At 38.6% G+C, this 15,845-nt stretch overlaps 1 protein-coding gene across 2 annotated transcripts in view; it reads left to right on the top strand.

Moving 5' to 3' along the window:
• LOC115926052 (WAS/WASL-interacting protein family member 1-like) overlaps nucleotides 1-15,845 on the top strand; it is a 48,371-nt gene that overhangs the window by 13,522 nt on the left and 19,004 nt on the right. For both annotated transcript variants that reach the window (XM_030990368.1, XM_030990367.1), the window contains exons 2-4: nucleotides 4,558-4,854; nucleotides 5,710-5,898; nucleotides 8,027-8,899. In XM_030990368.1, the coding sequence (XP_030846228.1) occupies nucleotides 4,674-4,854; nucleotides 5,710-5,898; nucleotides 8,027-8,899 (1,243 nt within the window). In that variant the 5' untranslated portion in view covers nucleotides 4,558-4,673. The remainder of the gene's footprint in view (nucleotides 1-4,557; nucleotides 4,855-5,709; nucleotides 5,899-8,026; nucleotides 8,900-15,845) is intronic.

The raw sequence follows: 15,845 nt of genomic DNA, 5'->3' as shown, positions 1-15,845 counted from the left end.
ATGCTGTATTTTCGTATTTCATACCTATCATTTACTGCTTCGGCAGTGATAAATCAAACTTGATATACTTATATTGATCCAAAATCTTACTATTTGTTCAACACATCAAGAAAAACAACTGATTTATTATACTGTAGATCTCCGGAGGGGCAACAAAACCTTCACGATAATTATTGTTTTTAGAGCTCCGGAGGGGCAACAAAACCTTGCCGATAATTATTGTTTTTAGATCTCCAGAGGGGCAACAAAACCTTGCCGATAATTATTGTTTTTAGATCTCCGGAAGGGCAACAAAACCTTGCCGATAATTATGTATGTTGTTTATTGGCAAGGTTTTGTTGCCCCTACGGAGATCTAAAAACAATAATTATCGGCAAGGTTTTGTTGCCCCTCCGGAGATCTACAGTATAATAAATCAGGTTTTTGTTGCCCCTCCGGAGATCTAAAAACAATAATTATCGGCAAGGTTTTGTTGCCCCTACGGAGATCTACAGTATAATAAATCAGGTTTTGTTGCCCCTCCGGAGATCTAAAAACAATAATTATCGGCAAGGTTTTGTTGCCCCTACGGAGATCTTAAAACAATAATTATCGGCAAGGTTTTGTTGACCCTCCAGAGATCTAAAAACAATAGTTTTCGACAAGGTTTTGTTGCCTTTACGAAGATCTAAAAACAATAATTATCGGCAAGGTTTTGTTGCCCCTCCGGATCTAAAAACAATAATTATCGGCAAGGTTTTGTTGCCCCTACGGAGATCTTAAAACAATAATTATCGGCAAGGTTTTGTTGACCCTCCAGAGATCTAAAAACAATAGTTTTCGACAAGGTTTTGTTGCCTTTACGAAGATCTAAAAACAATAAACATCTGCAAGGTTTTGTTGCCCCTCTGGAGATCTAAAAACGATAATTATCGGCAAGGTTTTGTTGCCCCTACGGAGATCTAAAAACAATAATTATCGGCAAGGTTTTGTTGCCCCTCCGGAGCTCTAAAAACAATAATTATCGGCAAGGTTTTGTTGCCCCTATGGAGATCTAAAAACATGTCGGTATCGGCAATGAAATATCGTCAATAATTATTAATTTACGAGTTTGTCCGTATCGGCAATGAAGTCTCAAAAACAAAACACATGTAACAAACTGCACAAAAATAACGGTTAAACGGAGCGAGAAATGCTAAACGGTTTTGATTAATGCGGTCGTATAACCGTCGGTTAAACGTTTTGACTCGGGCCTAATTTCACTTAGATGTTGGTGAACTTGTACATTTAACAGTTTTGTGAAAGGCTGCCCTGGACCCCAGGGTTTTTGCTTGCAGTGCAAATGCCCCTTGTAAAGTGTCAAGTTAGAGTCTGTGCCATTCAGAAATAATGATAGACATTATTTGCTCGGCATGGTTGACGACTTGACAAATGAGCTGTTGCATATATATGTCCCTGATTCTGGTATTCTGACCACATTCTCACACAGCTTATTTTGGTTTTGCTAGGAGTAAAATTTTGGATTCCATTACTATTTATTTTTCAATTTTGTACCCTACATGTCTCTCTTTTTTGATAATTCTAGTTTGGGTCTTGATAGAGCCATTTTGCCCCACCCCCACTCTTGTTTATTTTTGTACTGCTACATGTACAGGCCTATGGAAGAAGCATTGTCTCAGTATATGTCTCTTATGTTTGGGTGTATTTCAGTCAGAATGTACCGGTAGCTATTGTCTATGGATGGGATCATCATTATCGATGGGTATAAATGCCATAAAGGAAATGACCGTTGGGACACAGTTCCTTCTGTTCCTTCCTTTCTGCCTTGTTGGTTCTGCCGGGGCCTAGCTCCATCTATTGTGTAAAGTATCAACAGTTGGGTTCACATAGCAGTCCAATAACTTAGGGTGGTATTCTTGAAAGCGGACTAACTTTAGTCCATGGGTTAATCCATCGACTAGGGTGTATGAAATGCCAAGTGTCCATATGAATATGTTTTTGAATAATTTAATCTGTCACTAAATTAAAATGAAATGTAATAACATAATTAATAAACAACAATATAACTATGAAATAATTATGTTATCATGGTAATTTAGGGACATTATTCCAAAATATACTCATATGGACACTTGGCATTCCATACTTAGTCGATGGATTAAACCATGGACTAAAGTTAGTCAGCTTTCGAGAACACCACCCTTTAAGTTTAGGTCATGGTTTTAAAGTTATCTTGTACATGTAGTAAGGGACTATGCTGATGCCCTCATTGTTATAAAACCAAGTTTACTCAAAGTTATAAACCACAAGCGATCTTAAGGTTAGCGTGATAAGTACAAGCAGCAGGGGATCTTCACTTGGAAGTTACGTGTCCTGCCGATGCAATTAATTTCAAGTTATGCCGATACACCGGCATCTACGGTGAAGTTAAAATGAATGCTCTCCCTCGCTTGAAGTTTAAAACTTTTCTTCCTCGTCGTATCAATGCCATGTGATCCCTCGTTGCTGTGATTGGATCTTTGTTTAGAATTTTTTGCAATCTTAACATTTTAAAGCTAAGGTGGTTTCGTGTGAACATAGCCTATATAGACCTCCCTTGTCTGATTTTGTTTTCCTTGCAAGGACATCCCTTTAGCTCTGTCATTTCCTTTCTGTGTGAATTCAAAGAATTGTTTGAAGGTAAGAAGAAGCATTTGGGTCTTGGGTGAAAAAAGCTTATTGTCATGTATTTGGAAAGTTGCTAACTTTAAAGCACTTTACATTTGTATTAAATTTTGTGAAATGTAACCTCCCAGTACGTCTCGAAGTACAATATATTTGTAGTGTTTTCCCTCTTCCAAATTCCTGACATTGAAACAACAACATCGTCATCCATTTTTTGTACTTAATCAGAAACAGACAATTGCATGTCTTATGTAGTTTAGTTTTCAACCTACCGGTATCTATCTACTGTACATGTATCTAACTATCTATCTACATGTATCTACATTATCTATCTATGTCTGTCTGTCTATATGTATGTATCTTTCGGTATCTATCTATCTTATCTTTCTATCTAGCAATCTATCTATCTTATCTCCTGGGAGTTAAATTTGTATCTTTATTTATTTATTTATTTATTTATTTATTTATTATTATTATTTTTATGTTTTGGGGGAGGGGGGGGGGGATGATTATGTCTGGCAGGGCTTGATACCCAACAGGTGAGTGTGATATGAGCCTCAAATTGTAACCCTGGACCCCTCCTCCCCCCACCCCCCATTTCAAAATATTTAGAGGGGGTTCATGCGTGCACACCCTCAATCCAAATCTCCCGCAATATAGTATAAGCCCTGCTTAAGGATATATACTATACATGCGAATCAACTTTTTTGTCCTCACTTTGTGTGATTGTTCCCCTTAAAGCAATAATGATTAATGATCAATAGAGGTTTGTGGGTTGAGACTATTAATGCAAACAGGACAGCCAATTATCCATGACATTCTCTAATATGCTTGAGCCACTTTAATAACCAAGAGGTTTCAGATACACTTTTGAACGTACAGTTTATGTATGAGAAGCCTACCAATACAACAGTCTCTCCTAGCAATCGACACTCGGTTAAATTCACGAATATGTAATGACTTCGGCCATGGATCACAACGAGGTGTCAAATCTGCATGACACTGCAGTTTACCTTTCGCCTTAGCAGTTTCTGATATAGAGAATGTTAAATATAATTATTAGAAAAGTTTATTTACAGTATTTGTGTAACATACAATGTCAAATTCTGGTATTAGGAGTTTGTTATAGAAATGCTTCTATCGTGGATACAACATTGGGCAATCGGCGATTCTGTGAGATACAAGTATAACATGTGACTTTTATTGCAATGATGATTATGATAAAATTATTATTTTTATATTTTTAATATTTTTGGGGAGTGGCAGGGGGGGGGGGGGATATACAATTACAATGTTTTGCAAATCCAAAGTTTAAACTCTGTCTCAACATAACTGATGCTGGAGGGCTTTAAAAAGCATTTACATGTAGGAAAAACTGGGAATTGGAGGGCAGTTGACTTCCCACAATCTTAATTTGTGCAATTGTTCTAGTAGTCAATTTTGAGCCTAGTTATGTAAATCTGTATTGTTCGTTGAATTCTGTACTGGAAAAACTCGTAGTGCCGTTACAGGTGAGCTGTAGCAGTATCAGGGAAACAAATACCCTAAAAATTTCGGGGGCTACTTTTTAAGCTTGCTTGCATGAAAATAACACTCTTTAATTTGTTTTGCATTGAACTCTATGCAAATTTTTTGGGGCTCTTTTACGACTTTCGGGGGCTCTTTTTAGCATTTCGGGGGCTAATTCGTCCCGAGCCCCGTGTATTTTTTTCACTGAGCAGTATGGTTCTGTAACTCCCTGCTTTCCTAGCTGCGCCTTTGGATCTCGCATCAAGTCTTCTGTCTGCGAGGTGGGCATTGTTGGCAAGTCTGACATGAGATGGCGCTGTGTAATAAACTACGCTACGGCACAAAGTTCATCAGTTCAGTATCGCTTTAACATTTTTTTTCTTCTTTGTTCTTTTTTCTTGGTAGGTACTATTGCCTGGATGCTGTGAAAACCCTCCTACCACCACCATTCCAGGGAGATAACCAGAGGGAGACCCAGTAGGGCTGAGAGAGGGATCTAGATCAGGGACCCCTCTGACAAGATGCCACCCCCGCCGCCCCCACCGGGGCCCCCTCCCCCGCCCACCTTTAAACAGGCCAACACGACCCCGCCCAACCTCAACAAGAATGAGCAGAAAAACAGAGGGGCCCTTCTTGGGGATATTCACAAAGGAATGAAACTCAAAAAGACAGTAACAGTGGACAAAAGCGGCCCTTTGCTAGGTAATTAATTAAATTTATACTCACTTAATATGTGATCAAGGTTATACATGTAGCAGGGCTACCGTAAATCTCTGTGTATAAGACACACTTTTTTTCTTCCGGAAAATTTGAAAGTAGGGGGTGCGTCTTATAGACAGGTACAGGATATTTTGGGTCCTCAAAATGCTACTTTCTATTGGTTTACAAACATCTCTGTGTCTCAACCTAAATTACAAAATGCGAATAAAAAATAGGATCTACTAATTGAAGTTAACCTACGTTCCTAATTTAAAGGGAAGAGACTTTTTTTTTTGTCTTAAAAAATAGGGGTGCGTCTTAATATACACAGAGATTTGCTTCATACAATCATCAGATACACTGAAATCTAAGCTGTGGCCAGTATGGGATAAAATAGCTTTCACCTGCCCATGTAGTAAAAAACAGTTCACAGATATATTTTGTTTAATACAGTATAACTCAGTGGGGTAATTGACTACATGTGTATAAGTTTTCGTAAGATAGAGAAACGGGTCATTTATTAAAACAATTTATCTATAACTGATGTATTTTTTTTCATGGATAAAGCGATGCCAGGTGTTATCTGCCAAGATCCTGAATAAATATGACAGGGCTTGACACTAAGAGGGGTGCGGACCACATGGCCCCCCCCCCCCCCAAAAAAAAAAAACACAAGACAGACCCAGCAACTCTTGCTCCCGACCACAAGAAAATAATGTTAGTCTGGCCCTCTTTATGTTTAGAGTTATGTTTGATTTTCTGTCTCTTAATGTAAGATATATTCCATCTTTCATAGTGTTTCATGGAAACCTACAGTCTAACTGATTACTTTCCCTTTATTATCTTTCATCTTTTAAGGTCCATCAAAACCTAGTGGAGGAGGAGGAGGAGGAGGAGGGGGAGGAGGCGGAGGAGGAGGGGGAGGAGGAGGAGGCGGCGGAGGAGGATTTGGAGGAGGAGGAGGAGGGGGTCTTGGAGGGCTATTTGCAGGTGGAATGCCCAAATTGAAGCCATCAGGAATGAGGGGCGGCGGAGGCGGCGGTTCAGGTGAGATTCAATAAAATGGTGATCAGACATTTGCTTCAGGTTTTTATCTGAAAAAGGTTATCTGTAAAAGCAGAAACTTTGCCCACATTGATTCTTTTTCTTCTTGTGGTCCAAACATAATACAAAAGTTTCAAGCTGCGAAGCAATTTAATAAAAACTAATCCATACTGAAAGAACAGAAGAGAAGAGAAAAAAATGATGCGAAGCTTGAATATATGATACCTACATGTTCACTCACAAAATTGCCGTAATTGTACAAAACTTGACTGAATAGACACCCTTTTTTCCATCCTAGAGAGATTCCATATTACCTGCAAGCATACCAGAACCAGTATAATTTTAGAAGACGTTTAATGATGATTACTCAAAATTAGAAACATTTCTTTCTCTGATGTGTCATGATGAAAATCATGATGGACGTCATATTTTCCCCATGTTTGGCTGCACATCGTACCAATGATGTAACAGGATGCACATTCTTATGGACACACATTATGTTGCAATTATTTATCCTCTGCATGATTCACTACTAAAGTAAAAGCGGAGAAGATTTCTTTTTGAAAAATCCCTTTCAAGGAATGCATGTGGGACACGGCGTAGTGTAGCCTAAACCTTTACCTCCTAAGGCACAGTTGATTTCAATTGAATAGCACCCTGGGCAGCGTGTCACGAAATCTTCATAAGTACAAGTTGGCGGACACCCCATTGAAACGTGTGTATTAAATGTAACATGCGTTTCAGTGGGATGTCAGTGAACATGTACTAATATGAGGGTTTCATGAAACGATGCCCAGATCTTGTACTTGTACATGTACATGTAGTTGTACAGTATGGTACAGATCACGGGCCTGTTTCACAAAACTTCTTATCAATAACAAATGCCAAAGTTCTATAACAAATTCACTCTTTAAAATAGCCAATTAAATGCCACAATTTCAATAGCTTATACAGTGATCGTAACTTGTCATTGATAATAGTTTCATGAAACAGGGCCCATATACACATTTCACACTGTTGTATTTAATTCTGATGAAAGATGTTGATCTAACAAAAATACTGTATTAGACCCTTTTATAGAGGTCCAATTTAATTTTCAGAGTTCCGATAAAAAATATTTCAAATAGTCAATACTGAGAACAAGCTAATCTCACGTTATAATTATCTGTCTGATGTTCCCACATAAAAATGTTTTTGTAATACATTTACATAATGTTTTAAGAAAGATGAACTAGCATGATTATAACATTGAAACAATAATTATAATGTGACTAGTGCTTTTTATTTGAAATTGATAAGTTGCAGCTTTTTAGAATGTGTTAAGTTTCTCAAATGCTTGGTACTAGTAAATAATCTGAAATGTGATTTTGTGACTATTATAAAGTTTAATTCATCAACAGTTTAAGCCTTTTCATTTTAGTTAGAACCTTCAACCCAATCTACATCTCTCCATCCATACAAACCTGTACATGTATCCCTAATTTACCAACATTGCTTAAAACTTGCTATTGGTTTGTTGTTAAGGACATGTTTGTATTTACAAAATTGGGTAATCTTCCATAAAACAGATAGAAATTAAAGTTGAAAAAGTTTGTAGGCCTACTATGGTTTCTTTAAATCTTTCTTGCTAGAAAATACTCTTTGGAGTTCTTTCAAAAGATTGTCCTATGATCACAGCCTCAATTGTGTTGATATAATCAGTACATTTTACTTCACAATCTATAGTGTAACCAATAGAATACTCAGATTCTGGCGGGATTCCTTAAACAAATGTCTTTGCTAATCATGGCAAATTTTTATGCAAGTAATAATTAAGAAATAAAATCTACATTCAAAATTAAAATGAAATTTAAAATTTGATTAAATCATTAAACAAAATGAATGATTTGGCTATATTCAGCTGTTTTATATCACTATGGAAATTTGTTAAATACAGGTTTAGATGCACAGTTAAGTGCTCAATCCTTAATACAGCTGTATTTGGTAGATATGGCTTTGTTAATGAAATTACTAATTAATCAAAGAATAAGAATGCTGAGATCACTGATATATATATATATATATTGCACTGGACAATGTTTAGAGGTGGAAATAATACTGAGAATGCTGTTTCTCTCTTTGATTTCTCTAGCACAATCAAACACACCCTCATTACATGCACCCTCATCAAACCATGTCCATCATAGCAACAGAGGCCTGTCAACGTCACCTCAGCCCCCAAGACACAAATTTGGTAATGGTGGAAAGCCCAGCGGTGGCGGACTTCCCGCTTCACGACCATTACCCCATCCCTCAGGGAACTCACGGCCGCTGCCCAGCCAACCACAGAACACTCACAACCCGGTGTCGGCCAGAATTAGTAATAAAGGCAGCAGCAATGGGCACGGGGCAGCAGACAGAGCACCACCCCCTCCACCTCCTAGTAGTAACAGACCTAGACCCCCATCAACAAGTTTTCCCCCTCCACCCCCATCATCTTTACCATCCTCAAAACCCTCAAATAATTTTCCACCACCCCCTCCCACATCATCTATACCCTCAAGAAATAGTAGAGCGCCGCCTCCCCCAAAGAGAGATCCCCCTAGTAAAGGGTCGACGCCCCCGCCCCCGCCCCCTCAAGGGAGGATTGATAATAAACTATCCAATGGTCCCAGTACAGGTCCACCACCACCACCGCCTTCAAGGCAGCCCCCCGGTGGCAGGCCGCCCCCACCCCCAAGAGATACCCCCAGGCCGGGGACTGCACCACCACCGCCTCCGCCTTCCAGAAGTCAAGGCCGGCCGCCGTCAACGGCTTCAAGTTCGTCGTCGAGGGCGCCGCCACCGCCGCCTAACAGAACGTCGACCGGTCATTCTGCTCCTCCGCCCCCATCCAGGGATAAAGGACCAAGACCGCCGTCAATAGTGGGAGGACCGCCCCCACCACCACCTTCTAGAGGTACACCCAGGAGTCCCCCTGCAAGGAACCCCCCTGCCAGGGATTCAGGAATTATGAATGGAACTGGTAAGTACCATGCAATATTCCTTTATCTAATTTTCTACCTCATTAAACAGTGATAAAATGCTATTTAACTATTTGCAATATGTAGAAAATGTTCCATCAAGTATTAACATTACTGCAAACCTGGCAAAAATGGTGATGTTTTAGAGATCCATTTCCGCATGACACTCCTGACATGGTGCGTGGTTGAGTTTTAAACAACATTTTATTTTCCGGGACAACAACGATTCTATCCCAGTTGTGTTCTAGATGCAGAAATACTGGGGTTTCTGTACAAAAGACTTCAAAGAGACACAACACCAGGTTATAGTTACAAAATCCAAGATATATAACCTTGAAGTTCGGACAAGATTTCCTTGTTTGACACGAACACATGTATTTCCTTATAATACCAGCCATCAACAATGTGACATGGGCCATGTATTATAAAGCCTTTTGATTGATCGTAAGGTTAATGTTGAGCGTAATTCTATGGCTCATCGTGTATTGATCAAGTTTAAGATCAATCGTAACTCTTTATAATACTCGGCCATGTACATGTACTGTATGCTGGTAATGTTCCATACTGCATCGCTTGCCAGAATCCAAATGTGTGTCTGAGATAGTTTTGATCCAGATAAATTCTTGTCAGTTCCAGGTAGGAATATGAAAGATATAATCTATCTAAATGTTAAGTAGACTTGGATACTTACAGTGTATAATATTGGATGGCTTTGAGTGTGATACAAGAATATATTGCTCGAGCTATGACAATATTGGACGAGTCAAAGACGAGTCAAAGACGAGTCTAATATTGTCTTAGCATGAGAAAAACTGACAGTTTTTGCTTGCAACTTGTAAATGCAGCTCATGAGTAGAGACTAATACAGAAATTTGTATGATATGCTTTATGTGTGTATGATTACCGCCTTTCGAATGCGTAACAGCTGTTTCTTGTTCCATTAAAGGTACTCAGCAACATATCTTATTAAGTTAATTCCAATCAGTTCATTTTGGGGTGGGTGGAGGGTGTTTAGGTTGTAGCTCTCCGATTGTGGACAGATACATACATGTACATACATCGTACATGTGTGTATGTTATTTTACTGACAAACATCTAAAATTATACTACTGTAAATGTAGATTTATCCTGAGAATCGTATAGCTATACGATATTATTAAAAGTAAATGCCTTTAAACAAAAATCTGAACATTGAATAGAGAAACATCATGTAATATGTAACAAAACGATTTGTAGAAAAACTCATGTTACAATGTATGTACAGTACATGTTATGTATGATATTCATAAAAAAAGTATAAATATTCTATTGAAGGAAAATCTCATGACTAGGCAGGGCCAGCGATTGATGTCTTCAAAACTAATTTCTTTATTTGACCTTTCTTTATATGATCTACAGTGTAGGCCCTTTAACACAAAGCCTAGCAATTGACCAAATGATTGATTTTTGCGATCGATTGCTTAAAGTAGTGATCACTGCAGTCAATTGTAAAAATCAATCGTACGATCAGTTGCTATAAAAATTTGTGTAAGTTGGGCGGTGGTCTGCACGCCTCTTTCGCTATACGATCAATCTCAATATGATGTTTCTTCATTCTAGTTTCATATACATGTAAGTCTCCTATAGTCTGAAGTCTGAACAGTCTATTAGTAAAATGGGTTTAATGGCTTTCTAAACACTCAATGTATCTTGTCAGTTGTGCGAGGCTTATCAGAGCAAAGACATCGTTGATGAGGCCATAGTCCAAAGACGAACGAAGTGAACGTAGAACAATTCCCAAGTGCACTGTACAAACATGTATACATCATAAAGTATGTCACACCCCCTGTCCGCACACAACATTTTCTGTGATTAGGCGTGATTAGCTATACCATTTCGCGATGGTGATACCGTTTCGTGATAGTTTTACGATGAAATTGTGTGTGTGGACGCTCACTAACGATACGTCGTATAACGAAACTAGTCTAACGAAACGCAGGTTTGGGCATCGTTTCGAGCTAGAACTCAATAAAGAATCACGCCTAATCACGGAAAATGTGTGTGGACAGGGGGAGTGTAACTAGTGTAACTAACTGGGCGGGGCTTACCGTGACCTCGAGCGAAAGGAGACCAGACCTCTCATTTCCGCTTCCATTTCATGACCGCAGTAGCAAACTGCGCACCTACAGTATACGACATTTCACTGTAGAGTTTCAGAATTACTTTCTACTGTGTGTGGACATCCTAGAATTTATATGATGATTATTTATACGACGTTTCTTGTGTGTGGACACTCTGAAATTTATACGATGATTCTTTATACGACGTTTCGTTATATAGTTTCGGGATAAATTGTTTTGTGTGTGGACACGCTGATAGTGAATGAAGAACAATTCCCAAGTGCACTGTACAAACATGTATACGTCATAATGTACATATGTCACAAAGTCATAGGCAAAGGTAGAATACAGATGAATACAAGTAAGACCACAAGTGTAGGGAAAGTGTAAATAATTCTTCAAGACAATCTTTGCTATTAAAGATAAACTTTAGTACTGGTAATGCGATTGCATTGTGAAAGAAAAGGTGTGGAAAGGATCAGAAACAGTTGATTATGTAGCATGTAAGTATTGGTGTGGACTGCAAGGTTCTGGATTCATCAAAATCATAATAAATTTGATTGAGTCTTGGTAAAGTAACAAGCACTTACACAGAAAGCTATATATGGGACAACACTCATGGTGTCGGGGCTGGTACTACCTTGATTTCCTTGTCTTCTTATGCTCATTACTCAGCCAGTATACATTTTCTTCCAAAATTGTTTGGCACATGTCATTTATTTGTAATCTTGAACATTCAGTGTAAGTTTCGTTTGATTCTGTGAGAATTCATTTTCTTTTTTTTACCAGAACTCAAGTTTATCTTTAACTTTATAAAATACTATGACCCTCATTGGATATAGAATGGAACAGTCATGATATTAATAAGTCACATTAATTTAAGTTTTGATGTGATAATGCTAAATAACTTTTTTGTTTTTCTTAGGATAGAAGATAACACTTGTTACGTGTAGGGACATGATTTAAATTCTTATCAAGTTTTATTTTGTGTAATTGATCTACTGCATGGTTATAAGAACATCTATTTTTATCCATTCTAACAAAAATTTGATATTAGTAACTCTATTTGTAATACAGTACATTTGATTTTGAAGCTTCCTTTTAACTTTGAATGGTATCCAAACAGGGAGGGGGAAGGAAAGGGTGAAAATATGATGAAAATGGCAAGTTGTATGAGTCACTGTTTTGAATTCATTGAATGAATACTTCAAATACAACCCCTAAAGCCACTTCAAGGCATACAGTCTGTACACATATGCAGTGGTGCTTGTACAGTGTATGCATTCACACAAGAAACTTTGAAAGACAGAATTTTGTCTGTTTTCTATCTGTAGACGATACAGGCTATTAAGTGGAGTATTGAAACCTGATGCCTTATGAGTATCACAGAAATATGCAGCAAACTTCACACATTCCATCTTTTCTAGTATACTCGTAGTCCAGAATCTGCACGGTCCTTTATAATTTCCCTACACTTGATTCAAGCCGTCGAAGATGGCGTTATCAACAAACTCATAATTATGCTCACAAGCCCAGCCGGGCGTCCTAATTTCATGATCACGCCATCATCGGCTGGGAGCAAGTAAGTAGGGAGAGGTTAGCGTTGGTGGTGGAGATCAAAATTAAATAGGCCAGATTCTGGACTAGTATACTCGGTACTCCAAATACCAAACACATAAGGAAGCAATATCCTGCAGCACTGCTATGGTGTTGTACATACATGTACATCACAGAACGGAAATCAGGGGGGTGTTTCACAAAGATCCTAAGTCGAACTTAACTCTAAGTGTGACTTAAAAATTATAGAGAGCCATTTGTTGCCTTAAAATAAAATATATTCAAAAGCGAAAATTCAAACATTTAGACTTTTTATAAATTCCACATCAAGAACAAGAAATCTCCTTGATAATAGAAAATATTGATTTGAATCAACATTTCATTCCATTTTGAAATAACTTTTACAAAATATTTTCATAGATGCTAATGGCTTTCCATAATATTTAAGTCCAACTTAGAGATAAGTTCAGCTTAGGATCTTTGTGAAACACCCCCCATATCTTTTCCTACTTGATTCATGTTGTATCACTTTGTACTGCTGAACTTCAGGCACTCATAGTGATCTGTCGGTTTCAGCAGACAGATAAGGGGAGCATGTCGAAAGCAACTCTCGCTATGATCAAGGAGCTCCTACTTTGAATCAACTTGTATTTGCCGTTTCAGGCGTATTTGTGTCTGCGAAATTCTCAGAAGTCTTTTTATTTTCATGAATATTCATGGTGTGTGTACTAGTAAATCTATTTTATTTATTTATTTATTTATTTATTTATATTTATTAGTCTTGTTTTAATAGTAGGGTGGCTCTATCAGTACCGGTAGTTCAATAATGTTTTCCGTGGAGGCCCTTCAACATAATACAAAATTTACAAGCTTATTGATGTAAACGATACAAATCTAGACAAAATAAATTTGCTTACAACATTTTCGAACAAAAGAAAAGAAACTAAAAACAAGACAATGAAACAGTTCAATGAGTAAGATTATGAGTGTTTACATTATGTCATGGAACTACATATTTTTCCATTGTCAAGAACTTAGACAATTCTTAGTTTAATCAACCCAAGCTGAAATAAAAACTTATTGTTATTTTGAAGCATTCATGCTACTTCTGTACTGTAGATGTTACATCTAATAAATTCTTTACACATGGTACACAATTCAACTCCTTCTTCCATGTATAACACATGTAATTGTTGTCATATATATATTTTCCTATGTTATGAATATGTTTGATATCATTGTTGTATTGAAGAAATACAAATAATGTAGCAAAAACAAAACAAAAATCATTTGATGGTTAGCTTAATGTAAAAAAAAAGGAGAAGTTTATACAGTGTAATCTCTGCACGGATGTATATTGCAAGTCACATGGTTGCCTCTTATATTGGAGACAGACTGGATGGAAAATACCCAACTAAGCTGGCAGACTATAGGGGACATGCCAGCGCAGATGTGATCTATGTTGCCGATAGCAACGACAAGCAAAGGGAGGCTTTGTGAGGAAATGGCAAGAGGAGTGGTGTCTGAACAGTCCTCTATTTTGGGAGAGATTTCACCGAGACCCGGGAACTCTGCCCCCTTCCTATCGAGGAGGCAGCCAAGGAGGAAAGAATTAATAAGGGTTTGCAAACTCGTTGTGCTTGTTAGTGTAGCAGAGAGAGGGGGAAAGATGGTAGAAGTTGGGAGGAAGGGAGAGGAAGGGAGAGGGAGGGAGAGGTAGAAGGGGGGGGGGGGGTTGAGAGAGAGACAAACAGAGGGTAGGGGCAGTTGAAGAGAGATGGATGGACAGAGAGAGAGAGAGAGAGAGAGATAGAGAGAAACAGGCACAAACATTTAGAGAAAGAAGACAATGAAAGAGCATACATGTACAGAGGTGAAAGAGATAGACAAAGGAAGAGAGAGATAAAGAGGGGAGGGAAGTCTGTTTTGTTTGTTGTTGTTTTTTTTTTTGGGGTGGGGGGGGGGGGGGGGGGGGGGAGGGTGATCACATGAGGTTCATGTATGTGTATGTACAGTGTACAGAGAATGAAAGATGGATGAAAAAGAAAGTATATCCCTTAGGGATGTTCAGCCAGAAGTAGACAGTTATGAAGAAGAGGGACAAATGACATATTTCTGGGAAGAAGAGAGGAAGAGACATAGTGGGAAGAGGAAGCTTTGCAAGCACTGAAGAGAGAGAGAGAGAGAGAGAGAGAGAGGGAGGGAGAGATGTATTAAGACACATGTACATGTAGGTACATGTACCACGGGAGGCATTTACATGTATTATGTATAAGAGAGGGAGCGATAGAAGGAGAAAAGGAAGATGAAGAAGAGAAGATTAAGAAGAGGAGGGAGGGAGGGAGGGAGGGAGGGAGGGAGGGAGGGAGGGAGGGAGGGAGGGAGGGAGGGAGGGAGGGAAGGAGGAGGAGGAGGAGGAGGAGGAGGAGGAGGAGGAGGAGGGGGGGGGGGGGGACATAGTGGGAAGAGGAAGCTTTGCAAGCACTGGAGAGAGGGGGGGGGGGAGGGGGAGAGGAAGAAAAGGAGAAAGAGAACGAGAACGAAAGAGAGAAAAAAAGAGCAAGAATTGAATCTCTGAATGGACATGAGTTAAGTTGTTGGAGGGAGGGAGGGAGGAAGGTAATGATACTGTACATTGCATTTGGCTACAGAATTTATGTGCATTTTAATGTGAAACTTCCAATTGAAACTATTTAGTTCGTTGGTAATAGTCCTGAAAGTCAAGGAAATACAAATGCATTTTATAACTAGTTTTCCATGTCAAAGACATTTAATTGCCCCATATCATTACTTGCGATCAATTAACAATGTATCCATTTTGTAGACCTTCATATCATAGAAACAGAAAGCACCAAATAATGTACATGTACGTCAAATAATTTCCGTAAATGTAGTTTACAGTGTAAGGTACTACATTGTACATGCACTACATTAAAGTCTAAACTCTTTGTGTAATCTTTGCTATTGGCTTGTAATGCTCAATTCCCCTCCTTTCTTGTTTTGTACACAATTCGTTGCGTGTATGTTTCTCAAAATTCTCGGAATCTGTTTTATGAGTTGTTTTCCTGCCAAGTCGCGTCAGCCAGCTTCTGGTGTCTATTTTTAGAGAGCAGGACGCGTCTTCCGTCTTTTTTTTTTTTGGGGGGGGGGGGGGAGGGGCATTATGCCCTACATGCGTACTTCATCCAGAAGCATGTTGTGAAGACTGAAGATACTACAGTGTAGCTTAATGTTATTGCCATTAGTGTCTTCACTAATTGCATATGCAGTGATTCTTAATCCAGATATCATA

Source organism: Strongylocentrotus purpuratus, unplaced genomic scaffold (genome assembly GCF_000002235.5).
Source record: "Strongylocentrotus purpuratus isolate Spur 01 unplaced genomic scaffold, Spur_5.0 spur5_scaffold_19, whole genome shotgun sequence".
Taxonomy (NCBI): Eukaryota; Metazoa; Echinodermata; class Echinoidea; order Camarodonta; family Strongylocentrotidae; genus Strongylocentrotus; species Strongylocentrotus purpuratus.
The sequence above is the reverse complement of the archived record's forward strand: the minus strand, read 5'-3'. Positions and strand labels throughout refer to the sequence as shown.